Raw genomic sequence first — 24,858 nt, 5'->3', positions numbered from 1 at the left:
AAGCTGCATCTGTTTTTTTTTATTGCATTGATCCAGATATTTGTATTTGGCATGGTCAGTTCAGTGGGTCTATGTTTTCAGGTGCCGCTTACGTTTCTCTCTTTCAGAACAACAAGCCGCTGTACTCGTTCGAGGACAACTCGGATTACGTCTACGACGTCATGTGGTCCCCCACTCACCCGGCGCTGTTTGCGTGTGTGGATGGAGTGGGCCATCTTGACCTGTGGAACCTGAACAACGACACTGAGGTACCTGGCGCATTCCCCCTTTACCACGAGTTTTGCACCAATGCAGCATCTATACGGGCGGTTTCCCGGATTAAGCCTAGTTCTGGCAGATTCTCCATTGATAGTGCCGTTTAGTCCAGGACTAGGCTTAATCTGTGTCTGGGAAACTGGCCCATAGTGTAACAGAAATCCAGTCAGTCATCAGTATTGGCGTTGACATATGAGGTGTTTCTTTTGCAGGTTCCTACTGCCAGTACCACAGTGGAGGGGAACCCAGCCCTGAACCGCGTGCGATGGGCCCATTCCGGCAAAGAGATTGCCGTGGGAGACTCTGATGGACAGATTCTGGTCTATGATGTTGGAGAGGTGAGTGGGTTAAGAGCCTTTACTGTGCCAATAAAATGCATGGCATTCTTCATAAACTCGGCAAATGTCCCTTTTTCAGGACCCTGTCTTTCAAAGATAATTTGTCAAATCCAAATAACTTCACAGATCTTCATTGTAAAGGCTGTTTCCCATGCTTGTTCAATGAACCATAAACAATTAATGAACATGCACCTGTGGAACGGTTGTTAAGACACTAACAGCTTACAGACGGTAGGCAATTAAGGTCACAGTTATGAAAACTTAGGACACTAAAGAGGCCTTTCTACTGACTCTGAAAAACACCAAAAGAAAGATGCCCAGGGTCCCTGCTCATCTGTGTGAACGTGCCTTAGGTATGCTGCAAGGAGGCATGAGGATGTGGCCAGGGCAATAAATTGCAATGTCCGTACTGTGAGATGCCTAAGACGGCGCTACAGGGAGACAGGTCAGACAGCTGATCTTCCTCAGTGGCAGACCTAATGTAACAACACCTGCACAAGATCGGTACATCCGAACATCACACCTGCGGGACAGGTACAGGATGGCAACAACAACTGCCCGAGTTACACCAGGAATGCACAATCTCTCCATCAGTGTTCAGACTGTCCACAATAGGATGAGAGAGGCTGGACTGAGGGCTTGTAGGCCTGTTGTAAGGCAGGTCCTCACCAGACATCACCGGCAACAACGTCGCCTATGGGCACAAACCCACCGTCGCTGGACCAGACAGGACTTGCAAAAAGTGCTCTTCACTGACGAGTCGCGGTTTTGTCTCACCAGGGGTGATGGTCGGATTTGTGTTTATCGGCAAAGGGATGAGCGTTACACCGAGGCCTGTACTCTGGAGCGGGATCGAGGTGGAGGGTTCGTCATGGTCTGGGGCGGTGTGTCACAGCATCATCGGACTGAGCTTGTTGTCATTGCAGGCAATCTCAACTCTGTGCGTTACAGGGAAGACCTCCTCTTCCCTCATGTGTTACCCTTCCTGTAGGCTCATCCTGACATGACAATGCCACCAGCCATACTGCTTGTTCTGTGTGTGATTTCCTGCAAGACAGGAATGTCAGTGTTATGCCATGGCCAGCGAAGAGCCCGGATCTCAATCCCATTGAGCACGTCTGGGACCAGTTGGATCGGAGGGTGAGGGCTAGGGCCATTACCCCCAGAAATGTCTGGGAACTTGCAGGTGACTTGGTGGAAGAGTGGGATAACATCTCACAGCAAGAACTGGCAAATCTGGTGCAGTCCATGAGGAGAAGATGCACTGCAGTACTTAATGCAGCTGTTGGCCACACCAGATACTGACTGTTACTTTTGATTTTGACCCCGCCTTTGTTCAGGGACACATTATTCAATTTCTGTTAGTCACATGTCTGTGGAACTTGTTCAGTTTATGTCTCAGTTGTTGAATCTTATGTTCATACAAATATTTACACATGTTAAGTTTGCTGAAAATAAACGGAGTTGACGGTGAGAGGACGTTTCTTTTTTTTTGCTGAGTTTAGATGTTTGGGAAGGGGGTTTTACATTCAGACATTTGAGCAAGAATTGAGATCTAGACTACATCTAAAATGTTCAATGGGGTTATTCCCTATTTTCCTCCTATATCTCAAGTGGAGGTGAAGGCACTCTGGTAATACTTCATGCTCCATTTCTCCGGACAACAATTAAGCCATTGTCTTGTCAGGAGGCCAGCTATCTGGATGGAGACGGCTCCAGAGGGTCTGTCTGAGTGTGTGTCAGTCATGTCACTGAGTATTGAGCTGCAGATACAGAGAGCAGCTCTTCCCCCACCCTGATCTCTGCCACTGACAGGTCAAGTCTCTGTGACAATTAGAAGATTGCCTGTGATCCCATGCCCTCTGAAAGTGTCCCAGTTTCAACAATGTGTTAGTATTTTCACCCATACCAATGCTTTGTCTTCCTCTCCCGCCAGCAAATCGCTGTTCCACGCAACGACGAGTGGACCCGTTTCGTCCGAACCCTGGCGGAGATCAACGAGAACCGGGACGACGCAGAGGAGCTGGCCGCTCAGCGCCTCTCTGCCTGATCGCCATGGAAACTCCAGTCTAGGGACCAGCGAAAGGCTTCATAATGTCAGCCTTGTTTTGATTGGAGGAAAAGATGCGATTGCGACAGTGTTCAGGCGTGTGGACATCTTTTCTTTGGAAACATTGTAGTCAGATTTAATACACATAGCTACTTAACTGGGATACTTCTGCCTTCGGCGGGTTTAAGCACACCAGTCTCCGATGGGATAACTAACAGGGCTATCTATCAACCTCAGACACTACAAGAAACAAAGCCATCTTCTTACTCTGCAATACAAATCAGTTGAACTCTTTTTCAAATACTCAAAAACCAGAATGCCTTAAAGGTACCATGTCAACTCCACACAGAGATGTCTGAATCCATACGGTAGTGTTGTGGGTTTAGCTTCAGTTTCACAGGCCACTCAACTTGTTTGTGGTTACACCACCTTGAGCATGTGTTTACTGTCCTCATGACTGATGTTTGCTGTTCACCATCTGTGCTTAGATGCCCGTGTCCACTTCAACTGCAGTAGACCCATCACATCATTACTACACACAGGAATGTAGTGGTCTCATCATACATCAGCCAGTTTTTTTCTATGTTCTTTTAACCTAGATGCACAAAATCTCCACTTGTTTTTGTAATATATGGAAAAATGTAACCTTCAACTTGACTATTGCTCTTAAACTAAATTAGACACTTCAGATATCAGAATCTTTAGAAGTTTGATCGAGGGAGAACTACCTGAAGATATTATGCTGTATTGGAAAATTGCTTAATGTGCAGTATGAATTCAGTATCCATACTTTATGGCGTGACCTAGATATTACAGAGAATGTCTCCCACATATGCTCTCATGAATCTCAATGTACTTTTTTCACAATTTCAAATTATACCATTTTGATTTATTTCAACAAAATACAATAAATACATTTAAATGATTTCCCAAAACCCTGGTCATGATTTCAAAATAAATACTTCGAAAACATCTGTACATCCTTTCAAATCTCTGAAATGTGATTGACGAGATGACATCCTCACCAGCCTCGCTTTGAGAAATGCTGTAGTGACACCACTCATTTTCAATGAAAAATGCCTCCACAGAAATACAATATGTACAGTAACATTGTGCGAGCTATACAAAGACTAACCAAGGAAGCACTATCCATGCAGCATTCAAAGTAAGTATTTCAAATGCCTATGAATGGAGACCATTTTCTGTACCATTTCAGAGGAATGAAGGGACAGATATTTTAGGACACCTGACTCAAGGAGCATGCAGCCATTTAGCAGTTAAGTGTTGAGGGGGAGACAGACAGCCTATGAGGCTGTGGGCTCCTCTTTGGTCGGGGCTGGTGCTTGGCTAACAGACAATGCTCCAGAAGACTTGAACTTGGGCAGGTGTAGACCAAACTTGTTCTCCACGCCAGCGAATGTGGCAGCAGCCAGACGGTAGCCTCCTACGTGGTCGGCACTTACAGGGGGAAGGTCTGAGATCCTCGACTTAGGAGTTGGCTCAGAGCCGGTGGGGCGACTGGGGGCAAAAGATTTGGGAAGGATAATTAACATACAGACAATACTTCAGTTCACTAAAGGTGAACCCAGTGGCAACCTGTAATTCAGGGCAGGTGGGGCTCTGCCACCTGGTCAGCTTGAAAAAAAGTTGTTGCCTGTTTTGCATGTTATTTTGGCATTAATACGTGTCACATATCAGTTTGCAAACAATATTTTTTTTTTTATTAGTTAAAGCTGCAATATAAACATGGTCTCTTTTTTGCTTTCTTGAGTAAGGCAGCTCCAAAATACAGGTGTTTCAGCCGAGCTTAGTGCTTTCTGTGGTGGAGGGGCAGCCAACGGAAAATACAGAGCGTAGGGGTTGGTAATCTTCTCTATTTGTGCCGTGATTGGCTCAGTGTTCTGTCACTCATGGGAGCTAGAAATTTCAAGCCCCCTTGGGTGTTGCCATAGATTCACATTAGAAGTGCCCATCCAAGAACACTCAAGGTCATTGGCCAGAGATAAAATGTCAAATCACGTTATATCTCCCGTAGCTTTGATTGGACTCATGTCATCATCAAACTTTCTAAATCTTAGCTAGCAAGCTAGACAAGCAGTCGTCATTACATCGAAAATCTACTGGCAAATCCTTGTCATATGAACAAAATTTTTAGATAAAACGTATCGGTGCTCATCGGCCATTGGACATAAACATTACACATCAAGTTGGAAATCGCAAATTCAACAATGAGTGGTTTGGAAGGAATCAGTGGCTAACTGCAAGTATTGAAGAGAAATCACTATTTTGCTTCCCCTGCTATTCGGGAGAGAGGGTATGTTGTCCAAGTCTGGGTTTAAGGATCTCTTTTCCAAGTAACACACCATGGGCCAGAAAAGGTTGAATACATTGGCCATGCTGTCAATCCAGCATGACTTCTGCCGCGTTCAACACAACTGGAAACTTGAAACTGGGAAATCTCAGACTTCATTGAGTTCAATACAACTGGGAACTCTGGGGGGGGGGGAGCTCTCTGACTAGGAAAATACGTTTTGAACAGTCATCCAACTCGGAATTCCAAGTTGGGAACTCGAGCCTCTTTCTAGAGCTCCGACCTGAAGATCACTGACGTCATGATTCAACCTTGTTTTTTTCAGAGTTCCCAGTTGTCTTGAAAGCACCATCAATCCAGAGAATGTCAGACTTTGTTTCATGACAAAATTTGCCCACAAGAAGAACCGCTGCGCCACCTTCCTGTTCAAGTGAGCACAGCAGAACGGTGAGTCCAAAAATGTATTGTATTCTGCTGCATAAATTATGTAATATGCCATGGAGATATGTATACTGTAGCTAAGAAAGTAATACTAAGTGTATGTTGTGTAGTAAGCTGTTAGTAGCCCATGTGCCTCACTCTAATAATTTGGTCCCTTTCCCCTTCATAACTTAGCCGACTGTTCTGACTTTGTGGTGCACATGTAGCTTGTTTTAGAGAAATGTAATCATTTAATATTGTAAGAGCTTTCATTGTCTGCTTATATGCCCCCTTTATTTATCCAACGGTTCTGACTTGTTCTGAATTCTGAATGTGCTGAACAAATAGTTATATTGACTATGTCCGTCCTTGCTCACTCATTAATGTCTTAATCAAAATTACGGATTGCCTCTTATGCGTTCGCCGTTCCCTTATGCCATAGTTTGTACATCTAAATTGTCAGTAGAAACCAAATTTGTTTAAGCAAGTCAGCCATATCAGCTATGTTTTTTAAAAAGGCAGTAAATGAGGCTGAATGAACTGTTTCGCTGCCAGACAAGGCTCCGCTGATAGCCAGGTGTAGAGGTGGTAAGGATTCACTCCATGGTCCTGAAAAGAAAGCTCTGCAGTTGGGACAGCTTTATGTAGGCCCTAACAGTTTTTGGGCAACGTTTGTCACCATTATGGTGCAATTTATGTATCGTTAAGGGTTGTGTTGTGTAGTAGCTTTGCTGGCATGCATACCCCATTTTCTGTTTTGTTTGCCCCACCAAGATTTACATGCTAAAATCGCCACTGGGTGAACCAGACAGAAATACTCACTGTCCTCCAAAGTCAATGTAGAACCATCTCTGCAAGAGTTCATAAGTCACCAAGGTTACACCAAACTGTGGCGAGGACCTGCAGACACGGGCTGGTGGGAGAGACTTTGAAATTACAATGTGGGATTTCACATTTTCTCTGATGTCTTCAAGAGAGCAATTATGGGAGCCAAGGAGTGCCTCATTTCCCAGTCATGAAACTGCTCATTTGTGGAGCGCACGCATGTGTGTGCTTACCTCCTGCTCCTTTCCACAGGGCCCTGAAGCCCTCCTCAGCAATGATCTTCCTGAAGCAGTCTATGACTCCGTTGTATGTGGTCTGGCCTGCGCGGGCCGCCACCTGGAGCCTGGTCTTGATGACATCAGCAGGGGTCACCAGGGAGGCAGCAGGTATACCTTAGGAGGTGTTGCACAACCCACATAATGAGGCACTCTCACTATGCAGGAATAGTATCACCACTGATGGCAAGCAGAGTAGTACAATGCCAGGTTTAAAATAGAAAAGGAATAGAATGTCCAATCATTTTTCTGTACATATTTTTTATCATATATAGAATATATATGATAAAACATTCAATTGATTGAAGCATTTTTTCAGGTCTCTAGTATACTATACTATGTCTATAGGTTGAGATGGTGAGGTTTGCAGCTGTGGTTGTTAGTGCTAGCTACCTGCTATGGCACCAGCAGTGAGCAGCTGCAGAGGTCCAATTCTGCCCTGTTCGTCTGCAAACTCAGCCTTGGTGTGGGCGTACACAGGGAAGTAGATGGCAGAGAATGGGATGTCACGCAGAAAGCAGGCTTTCGCTCCCTAGGACACACAAACACAAAAGGATTTATTTTAAATAACCCAAAATAACTACACCCGCAAGAATATCGCATTTTCACAGTTTTATTTCACCTTTATTTAACCAGGTAAGCTAGTTGAGAACAAGTTCTTATTTACAACTGCGACCTGGCCAAGATAAAGCAAAGCAGTTCGACACATACAACAACACAGAGTTACACTTGAAATGTACAGTACATGAAATGGAAAATGCATTTGGACCTGCCTGAATTTCTGTAAGATATTTGCTTAGGATAATGCTTTTAGAAAAATATTCTATACTAGAAATACAGTATAGAATATAGCACAGGTTTATTTGGAATCATCAACTACGAATGAGTTAAGTGGTAGAGACATCTGGTCTCATTAGTCCAGATTTGGACTACTGTACTGAATATTGTAATGTACTGGATATTCTAATGTACTGAATAGCTTCCAAAATATGATTGACCCTGATGGTGGAGAAGGTAAGGCAGTGGTTGAGGCGGCCGCTGTGGCTTTGGGATCATCTGGCCTGGGAGCTCCAGTGAATTATTGTTGGCAGGCTGTGAGCCTCAGCCAACCCACAGAGGAACCTGGCAGTGCGGTTGATCACAGCAGGAGCCAGAAGGCCCTCAGGCAGCGCTGCTCCCCCCATGGTTCCCCCGGGGCCCCCAGAGAACTCCCTCCCAGCCCAGCACACAGTCTCTCAGACACACACAGAGACTACATTAACATGGACCCATGGTCTACTGGGCCCATCCACAGGGAGGAAGTCAGTCACTTTTAACAAGCTCCACATTGTCTGCTACTCATTAAAATATGAACCATGAACACATTACTTGAGATGTAAGTAAACCGACAAGAACTTGGAAAGGAGCAGTAGCTAAGCATAATTTACTGTTGGTTGTTGGCAGCCGTGGTCTCTCTGCATGTTAAACACTGTTTTGGAAAGAAATAATATGATCGTAACAATCAGTAGGGAATCTAGCTAGTCATCCTACTGCAGACTGCGCTTGCTCATCAGAACTCTCATAATGCAAAAGTGTCTTATGTAATATCAGCATTGATATACAGTATTTATTGTTCAACACCACTGCAACATAAACTAACCTTGGGGGTGGCATCATGCAGGGGTTATTAAGTTAGGCTATAACAGAGGTTTTAAGAGGTGATGTGTTAGTGAAGGTGCTGATGTAGAGGGGTTTACCCACTTTGTAGAGGCCAAAGAGGCCCAGGTCCCTGACCACGGTCAGGGCACCAACCCTGCGGGCCGTGGTGATCTCGCCGGCCACCTGGAGACGGATCTTGACTATCTCCAGAGGGTTGGTGAAGATCACCTGGGATCCTCCAGCCTGCAGAACACAACCCAGGTTAAGGGTGAGAAGAAACAAATGGTACATGTCACAGTGCACCAGTAACAGCAGCGTGATAAAATCATAGGTCTCAATCTGCAGAACCAATTTTATACACTATTTTTGTCTTACTCTTTTTCTGTAGTACTTTGTCGCACAAACAAAATCTATAATTATAATGAAAAACTTACATGTAATCACTTACAGTAAGTAAATCAAGACAATCATACATGTTTTGTTTTTACTTGTGTCCCATGATTAAGAAGGGGTTAATAGGTTTTACAACATCTCAGGGGTCAGCCTGTGGTGAGGATGATAATGTCTAAGCATTTCACCCCAATAAGCATTTTCAAATTAGCTTGGTAAACTCAAACACAAAAGACACTCTTTTCAAGTGCTGATGTCAAGCTGTCAGAAAGTGGTCTTGATGAGAGCAGGAGAAACAAGCAGGCATTGAGGGAGGAAACATTGGGGTCAGGGAGGAACAGGCAGGGTGCGAGGAGAAGCCTTGCTTATGGCTGGAAGGCCCTGACCCCGGCAACAGCCCTCTGCCCCTTCCCTCTCCCCCAGGCACCTCCTGTGGAGGGGTGAGTGGCCCAGCCCAGCCTCGCCCCGCACACTTCCCCAATTCACCCCACTCCCAGGGGAGAGCATTGAATCACACTGCTCTGCTCAGGGCCCTGGCAGGGACGCCCCAGGGTGCAGCCACTCTGACTCAGGCACATTTATCACCCTCCCCAAATCGAATCAGGCCCCTGGATGCCTGCTGGTGACACAGAGGGCAGGGGTCCTATCCTGTAAACATCCGAGCGCTGTCCTAAAAAAAGCTCAGGCACATTTAGTCATTTCAAAGTGGAAGGGGAAGATCCGCTACTCTGAAGATTTATGCATTCATCCCTCTGTCCCTATCTCCTTTATCTTTTCCACTTATTCACTGTCAGGAGGGATCACATTACAGTTCATCTCCACAAACTAGCAAAACATTTGCTTTCTACAATGTGAAACCACTTTACATGAAGACCAAGTTCATCTGCTGTGCAGGAAATTAATACTATCGAGCATAAATCGAGCATAAATAAATATACGTAGTATATTAGATACGATAATATTGCTGGGTGGAGTCCTTCACCAGAACTAGAAGGTTACCGTAATCTAAAGTTCTAGATGGCATGCTATACTCCCGAGTCGATATTCACATAATAATAAGGAATTTCCCTCGACCACACCCACACATTGGGGAAAACAAAATTATTTCCCATTCACCCCCATTGTAAAAGTCTACATTGTTTTTTGTTATACAAAAAAATGTAATAATGCAGAAATGCTGCTGTGTTGTTCAATGTACATGTAACCAGGTCAAAAATCCTCAAGTATGAATCGCAATGCTCCCACGTAGGGAAATAGAACCTGCAAGAAGAGCCCTGTGGCTTCAGGCTATTCGGCATGGGAGAGTGGGAAATGTGGGGACCCGGTGCCCAAATAGGTTACACGTAGCTACAGTATGTGTGGAAAACATTTAATCACAGATAAGACATTTAACTCGTTTAGTACAGTCCATTTATAACTTCACTCACTACTTGTAGCTGAATAGTACATTTTTTTGAGTTGTTGTTCTTGGCTAGCTTAAGTTCCAGTCGGTAGCTAGCTAGCACTGTCACTCACGTGACCTGAAAAGTGGCATGAGGGAAGCCCTACAATATTACGTTTTTCTAAGTAGTGAGAACCCTCTGGAGCAGGGAATGTTGAAAGTAAGTTTTAGACACGTTGTACTTTTCTTAGATGTAGTTTTGTAATTGACTAGAACAAGCCGACAACAAGAAAATTGCATTTGAAAAGGGTCAAGTTTTTGCTGTGAACCAATGGGGTAACCTAAAACAGGTTGTTTTCCCTACAGGCGGGCATTCTACCTACTATCGCCTGGGACTATGCTTGTTGTTGTACATGTATGGTGTATGGAACTGTGGTGCCCATGGCAGATCAGGCCTCAGGTATGTGCAGTCCTGTCAAACTCAATCACAGTGAGGTAAAGCCAGCTCCATCCAAGGCCCTCCAGGCCTTCTTCCTCCAATTACAGGCTGACAGGGGTCACGACCCTGCAGACCCTGCCCTCCGTAGGCAACCTGCAGGCTCTCTTCCCCGCCCTGTCTGTTTCGTTTCACTTAGACTCATTTAGCAGAGGTAGGGTGATGGAATTACACGCTTTAATCCACCAATGCACTCACCAAACGTTACAGCGTGCCAAATTACCACGCTGAGGTAAAAAATAGTCCATTCACAGACATAATTTCTCAAATTGTGCCCAATTAGAGGGTTCAGAGACCAAAGAGCACCTTTTTATCCAGCTCCGCCACTTATTTAGGATGTCAATACACCGGCAGGAAACTTGAATTAGAGCTTAAATTCATATACAATAATTCAATGTCCGTAATTCAAATTGAAGATGAAAAGCTTATAATTGTAGATCCAGATCAGTCAGAAATAATTCAGCTAAACCTGAAAGTTGAAGGGGTTGGAAAACCACAAAAATGTCCTCTCTTAGCTCAATATCTGGAATCCACAATTTACACCCATGAGATGCAAAATGTTCATAAACTGAAAGAGAAAATCTTAAATCATGTTTTAGTTTTAACAAAAATCTTGTTTCAGTTCCCCCACATCGAGATCAATTAGATTTAAACGAGTCAATGTAGCAGCTGCCAACGCTTTCCCTTTGCTTTACATGAAGCACACAGGCCTTTTCAGCCCTCACTCTGTAGAGACAGACTGTCTACGAAGACATCCTCACACCAATACTTACAGTGGCACCAGCCAGGACTTCTGCAAACAGGGGAATGGTGTTATCCTCTGTGGTGAATTTGTCTCTTACAAAGTCATTCATCTGTGAGAAAAGAGAATGAGGCAAGCACAACACACACCTTTAAAGAAAGAAATGCTCAAAGAGAATGACAATGAGTGCATCTAGTCACGCCTTGGATTTTGGAAGACTTATTGTATTTTCTGTGAGACTGTATTCATATTTAACATACTATAACCTTTCCTTATTGTGCAATAAACATGAAGGCACTCGGAGGGTTTGTTAGGACTTGCCGTGAGTTTGATAGCTTTCTCTGGGGCAACACCGATAAGCTGTGGTACGAGACCTGCAAAACAGTATTCATGGAGACCATTTAGATTACCTGACAGAGGAAGACACTCCGACTAGAAATGAATACATCCATTGCCAGTTACCACAATGAAATCTGCATGATTCTTGTCCGGATAAAATAAACCCATAAATATTTACAGATACGGCTGCTACATCTGATGAACCAAACGACAATGGCTCCCATTGAAATGGACAAAAAGCTCAAATATGAAACTGGCAGTTGTATGGGCTCAACATTGTTGTGGCCTGATCCCAGTCTGGTGTGGAACAGAGAGAGCTGTGTGGCCCTGGTGGGTGGGGGGTGGGGGTGGGGAGGGGGCAGTGCTATAGCGCTGATAACCACCATACTGTTTCACCGTCCGTCCTTCAGCGAGCCAGATAAACTTCAGAAGGAGCTGCTGAGTGACTGCTTGTGGTATGCAGCCAGAAAACAGCCAACCGTGTCTGTCTCTCAGTCAATCACCCCTCTCATCAGTGTGGAAAGATAAAGAGGGAGGGGGAGAGCCAAGCAGAGAGGATAAACAAAGAGCTGCAGTGGCGGAGGCAGCAGTAGATGGCAGTCTTGACTTCCTTCATCTGATAGTCCTCACTGTGGCAGTGTTATATATATATATATATATATCACAAGCCTTCAGCAGTGTTATCACTACACTGGAAAACATAGATCTGACACTACTACAGGAGTTCTTTGACCTCTGGGACTTTTTCAGCTAGCTAAGTAATGACAATGTGACCTTCCATAGACTTGGTCAATTTAGAACAGTCGAGGCAGATGTTTCTGTTATTATGCAAAACATGTTGATGATGATACTGGCACAAAAATGTGTTTTGCCACCATTTGCGCCGGACCAGATGACCGTATCTAGCATTACATAATAGAAACGCATTCACCAGGCTTTAGTTTATACCTCTGTAGAATCCAAAGAATCCCTCATATCGGAGCACTTTCTTGGCACAGTCAAAGCTGTTCTTGTACATGAGCTCTCCTACAAAGGAGCTGGTGGAGCGCTGGTTCTGCATACGGGTCTTCACCAGGTCAATGGGGTACACAGCCGTCGCACCCGTGGCTGCAAATCACGCATGTCAATCAACACACCATCAACATACTGCATTCACACCATCAACATACTGCATTCACACCATTAACATACTGCATTCACACCATCAACAAACTGCATTCACACCATCAACATACTGCATTCACACCATCAACATACTGCATTCACACCATCAACATACTGCATTCACACCATCAACATACTGCATTCACACCATCAACATACTGCATTCACACCATCAACATACTGCATTCACACCATCAACATACTGCATTCACACCATCAACATACTGCATTCACACCATCAACATACTGCATTCACACCATCAACATACTGCATTCACACCATCAACATACTGCATTCACACCATCAACATACTGCATTCACACCATCAACATACTGCATTCACACAATCAACATACTCTTGTTGGTGATAATATCCTATGATCTTCATATATTCAGACACAGCAAATATCTTTATCATTATTTTAACTATTTAGCGGACCGTTTTTAGGTGGGGTATATTTAAAGATTGGTGTTTTAGTGTTTTGCTTCAGTGATAAATAGAGAGATGTGGGCATATAAAGAAGTTAAAAACAGTCATTAGGCCCAGACAGAGTAGTGACTATTTAGGAGTCTGCCAGAGAGCCATAGTGTAGAGGGTGTCTACTGTCTGAGGAGGCAGCCATGCAGCAGGTTGCCCTAAATGCAGCTCTTAGCCACAGCGGCTTGTCATGTCTTGTCTCTGACATCAAAGGACCTGTAATGACTCGGGCTCTAAAGCATGCAGAGAGCTCTCTCACCCTTCGTCAGCAAGAGAGGGTGAGAAAGGTCTCATTATCGCCATGGAGAGCCACCGTCTTCACAATGCTTCACAAGACTTCTGACCCTTAACTGTCCATTGATCATTCAGAACTGATCACCCTCCTGAGCTGCTAGATCAAAGACCCACTGAGACAGTAGGCTCTTAGAATCTTGCATGTTGGTTTCACGCACGCACATCTCAATGGCTGTTATATTAGTTCCCCCCAGTGTAATTAGACAGAGATTCCAGTGCGGTTCCGGAATATTTGTGTCATTCCAAAGCTCCGGCTCCAAAGACAGCCTGGAGCCACCAGTGGCACAGCAGCACAATGGGCAGACCGGCCCCAGGGCCTCAGTGCGCCAGTCTGACCGGCTTGGGTTACCCCTCAGTGGGCCCAGGTCTCTGTCGCAGACATGTCACTCACCTCCAGCGAGTGCGCCCAGACCGAACCTGTAAGCAGACTCTGCAGCCTGGAGCAAGACGGACCGATGAGGATCCCCATGAGCTTGCTGTGGAGGGAGAAAAGACACCGACGTGGAGAAAGACGGGGGATCAGAACACCAGGAAAGAATCGACTTCTATTAAACTGTAGTGAACCAGATACATTGTGGAAAGAAAAATGTTATGGACCACTCAACAGAGGAGGAAAGCTATGGAATGTAGACATCTCGTCGTGGTATAAGTCTTATTCATAAGCCAGTATTGTATGTCACCGACATAGACAATCTGGCTACGGATACAGTAAATGGCTGTGTAGGAGAACTCTCCAGGGCTATCCATTGATTATGATGGAGCTAGGCAGAGGCTGGAAGCTAAGGGTTTTCCTTTAAAAAAAAAAAATCAACTAAGCATGATTTTGCATTATTTGTCTCATCTCTGGTTTGGTTCATGATCTTGAAAGTGGAGCCCCTTTTTTTCTCTCTGTGGTTCCGTGTAACAGATTAGTCCCACAAGCCTTTCCCATGTAGAGATAAGCATCCACATGAATTATTACATTGGCTGAGTAACAGTTGGAGTGTGTCTGCCCTCCTTGGGGCAATGAGCAACATCTCCCAGACCAGGCCCTTCCTCCTACCCAGCTGCTTTCACTGAAGGCAGCATGCTAATGAGATCGAGGCCTTGATCAAAAGGTTTAAGCAATTACCCTACTTCCACAAATGGTGGACCTGAGAACGCCAACATGTTCGTGTCTTTCCCTTTTCCCAAAATCACATTCCAGACCTCTGAGCAAAAGTCCCGGAACGTTAAGTGGACCTGGGCCTGACCAGAGTCCGATTTACAGAGCTGTGTCGTCTGGAAAGACAGGAACTATTTCCTCCTCCTCCCTCCCAGAGCCACCTCTCACCAGCACACTCACCATGCTCCTAGCCTCCTACTCTAAACAGACCTAGCCAGAGGCTTCATACACCAGCAGACTCATGAAAAGCCACCCTGATAAAAGCATCCTATTAGATTCTCAGGTGTATGATTGCGTCTGATGTATATGTCTACACTGAATAAAATGGGACAGGCTTTTAGAAAAAGGGAACATCGCAACAATCCATTCGTCTTTTGTACCTATAATTGGGGGGGACGGGACTTTTATCCTAGGTGGTGTAATGCACATTCACAAAGAAAGAGAAAACATCAGCACTCTGCTAATTCCATCATTGAACACTCCCTTTCGTTGCTCTTTAATGAGAAAGCATGGTGGGGGAACAGAAGGGATGCAGCAAATAAAAGGCAGTAGGTAAGCGCCGTGTGGACAGTCATTCAGGCAGGGTACCTGTCTTTGGATCTCAGCCAGGTGATATGGGAGTGCGCCTTCCTCCAACGGTGCTATCCTCTCGATGTCCGCCAAGTTGAGCTTTCTTCAGAACAGCAGAGGAGATTCACAATGTTATGCCAGGAGTAGCAAACACAGCATAGCATTCCTCACACGGAGTTGATGCACGATTTTCCACAGACATTTTATGGCCATATAACTTGAGGTTATTGCTGGTTTAATATGAGTTTGTATACACAACAGACAAACAAAGCTGGATACATGCCCACAACTCCAGCAGTAAATGAAGCTCTCTTAACGCCAGTGAGACACAGATATTCCCTGCTGGCATCATAAAGTCTGCATGCTTAGATTTCTTTCGTACATCAACCAGTAGAGCCACTATTGCTAAACTGAATAGCTAATAACTTAGAATTTGCATCCAATAAATATAGCTATAACTTTTTATTCCATTCACAGATTTATTGAAAATAGTTTTTTCTGATTAATGTGTTAGATATATTGAATTCATGTGGAAGACAGTAATTCAATATTTGGCAGCGCAAATGCCACGTTGTATGCGTGTGAGTAAAAAGGACAACGCAGCGGTGATGTGTCACTGAGACTGGAGAGAGTTTGAACCTTACCCAGAATGAGCGTGGAGGCCAGAGAGCTGGTACAGGATGTCAATCTCCATTGGATTGATCTGACCAAACTTGTTGGCAGCACTAACAAACTCCTCTGTGGTACAATATGGAACAGAGGGAGGCATGTTATGTAAGAAAAAACAGACAGGGGGTCACTTATTAAGACTAGATATTTAGAGATACAGTGTGTGGGTAGGCCTACTGCAAGGATAACCAACCACATCAGCAATACAGTCTAAAGGTGAAAGGGTAAACTCCTATAATAGAGGTAACTATCACCATCAGAACAGGTCAACTATTCATTCCACAGATCTAAGGGAACAGACTAAACTAATAAAACAGAATATTACAGTGTACATTTACCTTATTTACTTAGAGCTAGGGTAAAATGTTCTTGTGTTTCCTGACACCATTCTGCCAAGAGAGGTGAAACTCCCATGACGGTACTGTACAGCCTCAGTTCATGTTTGAAATCACATTTCCTCACTTGAGCAGGACTAGGCTACCTTTGGTGACGAGGGTATCCTTGTATGTTCCGGCTAGTGTGCTGTAGACCTTGCGGATCAGCTCCATGTTGTTAAGGAGGGCGTTGAAGGCATTGAAGTAGGAGAAGCTCACCATGTGGGAGGTGCTGCCTCCAGCGGCCTAAAGGGGAGAGGAACAGACACTGAGGTCTCATCGTACAATCATCTAATGTTGAAACTGGGAAACCATAGCTGTCTCTAACTCACTGAGACCAGGTTCTCCTCCACAAAGGGGGTGAGCATGTGGTGGCGGATGGTGGCCATGATGTCGCTGAAGTCCATGGCAGAGATGGTACCGCTCTTGCTCTTATCCTTCTGGGCAAAGGCCTGGCGGGCATGCTCCAACTGCAGCTCCTACAATGAAAGGAAAGATAGAAAGAGCTGGTTCTTGTGACAAAAAACACGTCAAATTACCAGGGATGAAATGGAACATTGGGGGGAAAAATAATGATGATGTTGGATGATGTCGGACACTGCTTGGCACATGTGGAAGCATCAGATGAGACGGTGTTAGACCCTGGCTCTTGTAATCACAGCGGTCTCTCAGGAGTCTTGATGAAAACCATGTCCCCCCCGAAGTCTGATCTCAAGTCTGTGCCGGAGAGCAGGCAGGTGTGTCCGGAGGAGCACAGGGATGATTCAATAGGACAGCCATGCAATCAGAGGGGAAGCAGGGGTGCCACTGACCCAGGGTCAGCACTGCTGTCAAAGCTGATCACATACTACCAGCAGATCCCTCTCATCTACATAACTTATCAGGCCATAGCAGAGTACAGCCCATCATGACAATGGTAACATTTTATACTGTACACTTTTATTCCACATCTTGTAAGAGTTGGGGAATACTTTGGTACACAAATCCAGGTACTGTACTAGGCTGCTGCACTATTGAGGGATATTGCAGCACATATTCTACAAATAGTGATGTTTTTTTTATTCCGGTTAGACAATTCTGAGAACTATGTAACCTCCACAAGGTGGCAGGACATATTCTGCAAAAAAAAAAAACACTAAACTTTCAGCAGTTTCGTTTATGTCTATGTTTGATTTAGCTGAATCACATTCAATAATTTATTAGCAGGAAACAAAATTGCAAAACATCAGCAGTGAAATAACAGCTAAAGCAAATGTTGGTTTGAATGAAAAGGGTTCGCACACAAGAATCCTTGACGCGCTAGTGGGAACCCTTAGTCAACCATGATCCACCGCAAACTGCTATGAGGGTTTACACACAGTAGAGTAGTGGAGCCAAGCCCTTCCAAGTCCCAGACCACCCAGCTGCATATGAACCCACAAACCTCATCATTCCAAACAAGCTACGTCCACAGCCATACTACTGGCTTTATGACCCTCCCTGTTTCGGTGATTAAATTTGTGTTACAGCTTTAATACGTTACATAATTGGGTATTTGTTATGCTATTATAAATCGACACATGTCTATCTAAACCAGAGATGTTCAATTCCGGTCCTGGAGGGCTCGAAACACTTCTGTTTTTTTGGACTGCCCTGATCTAAACCATGATAGAAAAATAACTTCCTGCATGCAAGTGATTAAAAAAACATTTGTAAAGTATTCAGACCCTTTGACTGTTTCCACATTTGGTTGTTACAGTCTAATTCTAAAATTTATTAAATCGTTTTTTCCCCTGATCAATCTACACACAATAGCCCATAACGACAAAGCAAAAACAGGTTTTTCTACATTTTTGCAAATTTATTACAAATTAAAAAATGGAAATATTACATTTACATAAGTATTCAGACCCTTTACTCAGTACTTTTTTGAAGCACCTTTGGCAGCGATTACAGCCTCGAGTATTCTTGGGTATGATGCTACAAGCTTGGCACACCTATATTTGGGAAGTTTCTCCCATTCTTCTCTGCAGATCCTCTCAAGCTCTGTCAGGTTGGACGGGGAAAAATAGCTGCACAGCTATTTTCAGGTCTCTCCAGAGGATATTCGATCGGGTTCAAGTCCGGACTCTGGCTGGGCCACTCAAGGACATTCAGAGACTTGTCCCGAAGCCACTCCTGCGTTGTCTTGGCTATGTGATTAGGGCCGTTGTCCTGTTGGAAGTTGAACCTTCGCCCTAGTCGGAGGTCCTGAGTGCTCTGAAGCAGACTTTCATCAAGGATCTCTCTGTACTTTGCTCGGTTCATTTTTCCTTCGATCCTGTCTAGTCTCCAAGTCTCTGCCGCTGAAAAACATCCCCACAGCATGATGCTGCCACCACCATGCTTCACCGTAGAGATGGTGCCAGGTTTCCTCCAGAAGTGACGCTTGGCATTCAGGCCAAAGAGTTCAATCTTTCATCAGACAAGAGAATCTTGTTTCTCTTGGTCTGAGAGTTCTTTAGGTCCCTTTTGGCAAACTCCAAGCGGGCTGTCATGTGCCTTTTACTGAGGAGTGGCTTCCATCTGGCCAATCTATTTATTTTATGTTATTTATTAACTAGGCAAGTCAGTTAAGAACAAATTCTTATTTACAATGTTGGCCTACTCCGGCCAAACCCTAACCCGGACGACTCTGGGCCAATTGTGCGCCGCCCTATGGGACTCCCAATCACGGCCGGTTGTGATACAGCCTGGAATCAAACCAGGGTCTGTAGTGACACCCCTAGCACTGAGATGCAGTGCCTTAGACTGCTGCACCACTCGGGAGCCCACAATCTACCATAAAGGCGTTCTGGAAGGTTCTCCCATCTCCACAGAGGAACTCTAGAGCTCTGTCAGAGTGACCATCGGGTTCTTGGTCACCTCCTTGACCAAGGCCCTTCTCCCTCGATTGCTCGGGCGGCTAGCTCTAGACAGGTGTGTGCCTTTCCAAATCATGTCCAATCAATTGAATTTACCACAGGTGGACTCCAATCAAGTTGTAGAAACATCTCAAGGATAATCAATGGAACCAGGATGCACCTGAGCTCAATTCCGAGTCTCATAGCAAAGGGTCTGAATGCTGAATACTAAATAAGGTATCTGTTTTTATTTTTACATACATTTGCAAACATTTCAAAAAACTGTTTTCACTTTGTCATTATGGGGTATTGTGTGTAGATTGATGAGGGAAAAATGTATTTAATCAATTTTAGAATAAGGCTGTAATGTAACAACATGTAGAAAAGGGGAAGTGGTCTGAATACGTTCCCAAATGCACTGTATTTTTACGGTTCATAAGGTGTCTAGTAATGTCTACTGTATACTGTACCTGCAGAAACTGGGTGAACTCCAGGTAGCTGAGGTTCTTCTTTCTGTCACTTCCAAAGTGGAGCCTGATGAACTCACAGTCCCAGTTGAAGGGGATGTGGTGGTGCACTGTGGTCTGGCTGAAGATGTCCCGCACATTGGCTGCCAAATGAGAGATGGATGTGTAACATCAAGAGATTGAAAAAACAAAACAACCATACAATATACAGTGGGGTTTGAAATGACGGACACCCTTGTTAAAGATATGCAAAAATGACTGTATCAATTCAATGAAAAGTGAGCTACTGTATATTGTATGCCAAAACAAATGTGAAATTATATCATTTTATACTAATAAAATGTTTCTGAATAATAGATTTTGTTTCAAAAGTATGTTTTTTTTCTCTCAAAAAGGTAGGGGTCAAAAGTATTGACACCCCTGTTTTCAATAACTTTCAATACCTTTTCTAAAATGTTTTATGAGTTGGAGAACACATTGGGAGGGATGTTAGACCATTCCTCCATACAGAATTCTTACAGATCATTGATGTCCTTCGTCTGTGCTTATGGAATGCCCTCTTCAATTCCAACCACAGGTTTTCAATGGGTTTCATGTCCGGAGACTGAGATGGCCATTGCAAAAGGTTGATTTTGGGGTCAATTAACCATTTCTTTGTGGATTTTGATGTGTGCTTGCGGTTATTTCCTTGCTGGAAGATCCATTTTCTCTCAGCAATTGTATTAGTATAAAATAATATAATTTCCCCAATTTCTTGAGCATCCAATATAGCTCAGTATTTGAATTATTTATTTTATGCTTATCTTTATTAAGGGTGCCAATAATTTCAGACCCCACTGTATGTCCCTATCTCATATCTGGGAACCTGATATGCACAGAGAAGGAATATGGCCTAGCTGACAATCCCAGTGCCTTCATATTGTGTGAGTTCTAAGCAGATCTAGGTCATTCTGTGTCTGAGCACTGCCTTCATTTTCTATCGCCTTCATGGGGGCCCGCGCTGCACAATGTGTGCACAATGAGCATTGCAACAGCTCTTTTTTCCCTGTTTTTGTGACACGCTGGATTCATCTCTCCCCCTGTCAGATGGGACTTGTTATGATGTGGTATTACCCACAGCTCGCTCAGAGCTGAGACAATTCTTCTCTTAGAAGAGACCTCTAGAATAGAAGCAGCTGACTGACAGACCCTATACTACTCTGCAGTCTCCAGAAGCCCAGCATGGAGAGACACACTAGTGCACAAACGGAATACACATTGAGCACTAGGAGTAACATGAGACCTACATTCATTTTCTACACTGAAAACAGCTATGTAGCACCTTTTTTACCCAAGGTCCTAGGTTATAAATATGATATAGTAATCTTGCGTTATCCACTTCTTGCATAGAGATATTACACAATGGGAAAGTGTGTGGTCATTGCCCTAGGTAAAAGCTCTACTGATGCTGTCCCCATTACCTATGACATAGTTATGACATGAAGCAGACAGGACTGGGATCCAACAGGATGAACATCCCCACACGCCAGGTCACCGGGCATCCCCATGTACATACCAAATGAGATGTCCCCTGTGCCAGTCTTGTCAAACAACTGAAAGGCAACTATGAAAAGGGCATCCGGGACACACAGAATCGATTCAAAGGCCAGAAACTCCTGGAAAGAGATCAGTCTGTTTGGACAAGAAAGAAAGAGTACTATCTGAAAAAAAGGACATGACCCTACAAAGCCCAAAGAACATCAGCAACTTGAATTTTCACTTGAGCACACCAATAACTATAGCCTACCAGATTCATTTACATAAAAGTTCAAGTAAAGTTCAAGTATAACATTTGATTTTACCCATATTTACAACATGCTCTACAGTCTACAGTATAATGTGGATAGGAACGTGCTGTTTAGTGCTATTTCAACAAGATGCTTTCTCGAGTCTTCGGCATTATGCAAATAATATGGCCGCTTATCTTATCAGGTGGATATTCAATCAAACAAGCATGGGTGTTAAACAACCGATAAAGATGGCTATTCAGGCAATGTGAACAACCTTGTGACCAATCATTAACCTAACTTCTCCTTGCTACGGATTTCTCTTCACTACGCCAATACATGTAACATTGTGAACCACATTGTGTGTATCAACATGGGTTACATTGGGATCCGTGTAGGTAGTGGAACTGTCATCGAAATGTGTTTGTGTGTTATGATCCTTTTCTCTCTCACAAAAATCTCAAGAAAATTCAATTTTCGCTGTATGATGTCTTGAAGGACCTCTTGTTTAAGTCCTTCTATAGGAAGGTTACTATTAGTAACGATCATCCACCTCACCCGTAGTGGGAGCAGACTTACCCATCCTTGCTGGTGTCGGCTACTCCAGCGATCAGCTGCACAGTCTGGCGGTTGTGGTCGGGCTGGTTGTGCAGACCCAGGAAGTTCTGCACAAAGTCCCTGGGGGACATGTAACGCACCCCATTCTCAACCACACTGGCATGCTGAAGGGGAGACAAAAAAATCCAGGTTAGTGTTAAATATAAATGCTCAGAAACTCAATATACAAACTTATACTCATACAAAATTCCCTCCTTGTAGTCCCTTTCCCAAAACAGCCCGTCTTTGTATTGCATCACTGTTCCCCCAACAGCTATCGGACAACATTTTTTTTTTACTTATGACAATAAATGATTTGTTCAGACAACCTGATGCAGTGTCTGTCAAAGCAATGTATTTTGTCTCCGTAGTTATACTTCGTGTGATTTGTATTAATCCCATCATGTACTTTTCAGACATCGCATCAAAAGGTAGGCAAAATCATTATAGTTCAAAACCATCTTGTTTTTGCAATTCATCGTATTCTATTAATTTCTTTGAGTTGTTGCAGTGAGTAAACAGACTTTAGATTTGCTTTCAAAACACTTCAATACACTTTCAAGCGTTATAATACCTTATACAGAAAAATCGGGTAGTTTTGTGGTTTAACCCACAATAAACCAGCACAAGCTGTAGTATAGTGTAGGAAGCCATCAAGGTTAATTGTCACAATCATGTATGCAGATAAGTGCAGTGCAGTATACTATATTTAATATACAATATGGGATGTTTAAGTACAATGTAACAGATAAGTACTATAGCAGCGTATATAATGATATGTGACATTAGGGCTTTAGCTGTGGCAATGCAAGGGACTGCCAAGTCATCTGAAAAATATATTTCTAAATTAATCCATGTGCACTACTTAGAAAGAAAAAAGGAACAGCATTGTCTTTTTCTTGCTATGCTGCGAAACATGCAACCCATGCACTGGTGTTGCTACCTCTCATCTAGGCGTAAAGAAACAAAAGGTCCGTTTCAGAGTCAGGGTTGGATTACAAGCTGGAGCACTGCATGAACTGGCAGCATAAAGGCCAGGCTCTGGGTGTACAGCCAAGGAGAGAGTGAGAGAGAGACCGAGAGAGAGCGAGCAAGAGAGAGAGAGACCTTCACAAAGAATGCATTTCAGACCACATCTCACTGCACACTCTTTAGTTAATATTTTAAGTGAAAGTATTCATTCCAAAGCCATTTATTAACCCATTTCTTCACTACATAATTTGGCATCAACTCAACTTCACAGTAAGCCTCAAATGCTTCTTGATAAGATTAGGAAGGTTGGACAAAATGGCCCATTCATCCATTAATTAACTAGCTATTTCACTGGGATATGTTTATGACTAATTATTGCATGCGTGTATTAGAACAGCTATGCCTAATATAAATTGGTGTGCGTTCAAGATAAATCAGTGCAGTGTTGTATGAAGAAAGAAGAAGATCCTAAAATAGTACAAGGTCAAAATAATAAGTCCCTCCTTGGCGCTATCTGTTGCTAGAGGCATATTTTCCTCGAATCAATGGCCTTACACCCTTCTACTTGGTACTATGTGTGACTTTGTAAAGCACAAGCATGCATGGTCCAAATTATTAGCAAAAACAACGGAATCGTCCAGACATCTGAAAATCCTAGCCAATGTCACAGCCTAAAAGAAGTCAGGGAAGGACAAATTCCTCCGTGAAGGGGGTTCAGAATTAGTCCAAGCATTTGTGTGACCTTTTCTTGTAGTATTCGACAGTAGACACAACACACTCAGTGTATCTCTCTGTGTGTGTGTGTGTGTGTGTAACTGTGTGTGTGTCTGTAACTGTGTGTATGTCTGTGTGTGAGAGAGAGACTTAAATCATTGTCTCGTAGTAGGCCTGCTGGCATAATATCATATTTGTTCAACTGTAGCTTTACCATACAATCAAGGTTATAACCTTATACCATTGACGACAACCAATGTAAAGTTACATTCTCTTTTCAAATCAAATTAAATCTAATCTAATTGTATTTGTCCCACGCACCAAATACAACTAGTGTAAAATGTACTGTGAAATACTTGCTCACGAGCCCTTCCCAAAAATGCAGAGTTAAAAATAATAATAATACAAATGAAATTGTAACAAAAGAGGAATAAAATCAAATACACAAGAATGGAACTATATACAAGGAGTACCAGTAGCAGATCAATCTGCAGAGGTACAGTACGAGGTATCTAAGGTAGATATGTAAATGAAGGCAGGGTAGATAATAATAAGAGTTGAACTGCTGCATTCAGACTAAAATAATATAAAGAATTGTTTTTAGTGCCATAGCAATATTGGGTTAAAGATCCAGTTGTGAATGACAGTCTTACCTTCAGAAATATAGTCCTTAGTGCCTTGGAATCGCCTCTTGCGGTTGTTTCTACCTAAAACATACAGTTGGAGTCATCAAAGCCAAACCCTGATGAATCTGGTAATGCAATGAGAGTTTGAGAACGACATAGGACGCAACGACTCTGCATTGGCTACAATATAATAAAATCATTACTGCAGAGAGTAATCGGTTGCTTGTCTCTGAAGTTTCGATGTTTGAAAAAGCAATAACACAGGACTCGTAGTCTATAGTTGAATATCAGCCCTGCCAGCAGCAACATTCGTCTTTGCCATTATCATTACTGAACCGGCTACTCGACCTTCACAGCAATAAACTTGTTATACTACTAAAGTAGCTGAATAACTTCCATTAGATCAGTAAACGAAAATCTGTAACAACGTAAACATTACTCAATTCGCTCTCCAAGGCCGACGTGCCCACGGAAAGATGCTGAAAGAGGACCATTCTGTTCGTTTAAAAAAAGTAAATAATATATGCTTCCGCATCAATAAGCTAAAGTCGTCATCCAAAAGAAATAAACAACTTAAATACAGGTAATATTAATTTCTGATAAGAAATATTGGCAGAGTCACCTTGACCGCCATGCTGGGTGTGACGTCACGTTGACTAGCAGCGCAGGCGCTTGGCTACTGTAGCCTTTGATTTGGAGAT

General features: G+C 43.4%; 2 protein-coding genes across 4 annotated transcripts in view; one reads left to right on the top strand and one right to left on the bottom strand.

Moving 5' to 3' along the window:
• Positions 1-3,578, top strand: part of dync1i2a (dynein, cytoplasmic 1, intermediate chain 2a) — a 21,818-nt gene extending 18,240 nt beyond the window's left edge. For both annotated transcript variants that reach the window (XM_055878754.1, XM_055878753.1), the window contains 3 exons: positions 108-248; positions 468-593; positions 2,530-3,578. In XM_055878754.1, the coding sequence (XP_055734729.1) occupies positions 108-248; positions 468-593; positions 2,530-2,643 (381 nt within the window). In that variant the 3' untranslated portion in view covers positions 2,644-3,578. The remainder of the gene's footprint in view (positions 1-107; positions 249-467; positions 594-2,529) is intronic.
• LOC129821274 (electrogenic aspartate/glutamate antiporter SLC25A12, mitochondrial-like) lies at positions 3,511-24,858 on the bottom strand. Of its 2 annotated transcripts, none has more exons than XM_055878751.1 (18): positions 24,780-24,858; positions 24,185-24,238; positions 21,828-21,970; positions 21,038-21,153; positions 19,486-19,625; positions 16,487-16,633; positions 16,262-16,400; positions 15,756-15,849; positions 15,130-15,214; positions 13,789-13,873; positions 12,409-12,567; positions 11,443-11,495; positions 11,153-11,233; positions 8,215-8,355; positions 6,868-7,006; positions 6,433-6,591; positions 6,197-6,287; positions 3,511-4,161 (listed from the first exon to the last, which is right to left on the bottom strand). In XM_055878751.1, exons 1-18 carry the CDS (start codon positions 24,789-24,791, stop codon positions 3,948-3,950), a joined length of 2,052 nt encoding a protein of 683 aa, XP_055734726.1. In that variant the 5' UTR covers positions 24,792-24,858; the 3' UTR covers positions 3,511-3,947. The 2 variants fall into 2 exon arrangements, with proteins under 2 accessions (XP_055734726.1, XP_055734727.1); XM_055878752.1 differs by lacking the exon at positions 24,780-24,858 and adding an exon at positions 24,597-24,762.

The sequence above is a fragment of the Salvelinus fontinalis genome, chromosome 23, assembly GCF_029448725.1.
Source record: "Salvelinus fontinalis isolate EN_2023a chromosome 23, ASM2944872v1, whole genome shotgun sequence".
NCBI classification, from domain to species: Eukaryota; Metazoa; Chordata; class Actinopteri; order Salmoniformes; family Salmonidae; genus Salvelinus; species Salvelinus fontinalis.
This window is presented reverse-complemented; position numbering and strand designations above follow the sequence as displayed.

Bases quoted from the DNA above. Each gene is read 5' to 3' on its own strand.
- LOC129821274 (XM_055878751.1), bottom strand. The intron at 21,971-24,184 runs GTAAGACTGTCA...TCTCCCCTTCAG, and splicing joins TAAGGACTATATTTCTGAAG to CATGCCAGTGTGGTTGAGAA. The intron at 19,626-21,037 runs GTATGTACATGG...CTCATTTGGCAG, and splicing joins CACAGGGGACATCTCATTTG to CCAATGTGCGGGACATCTTC.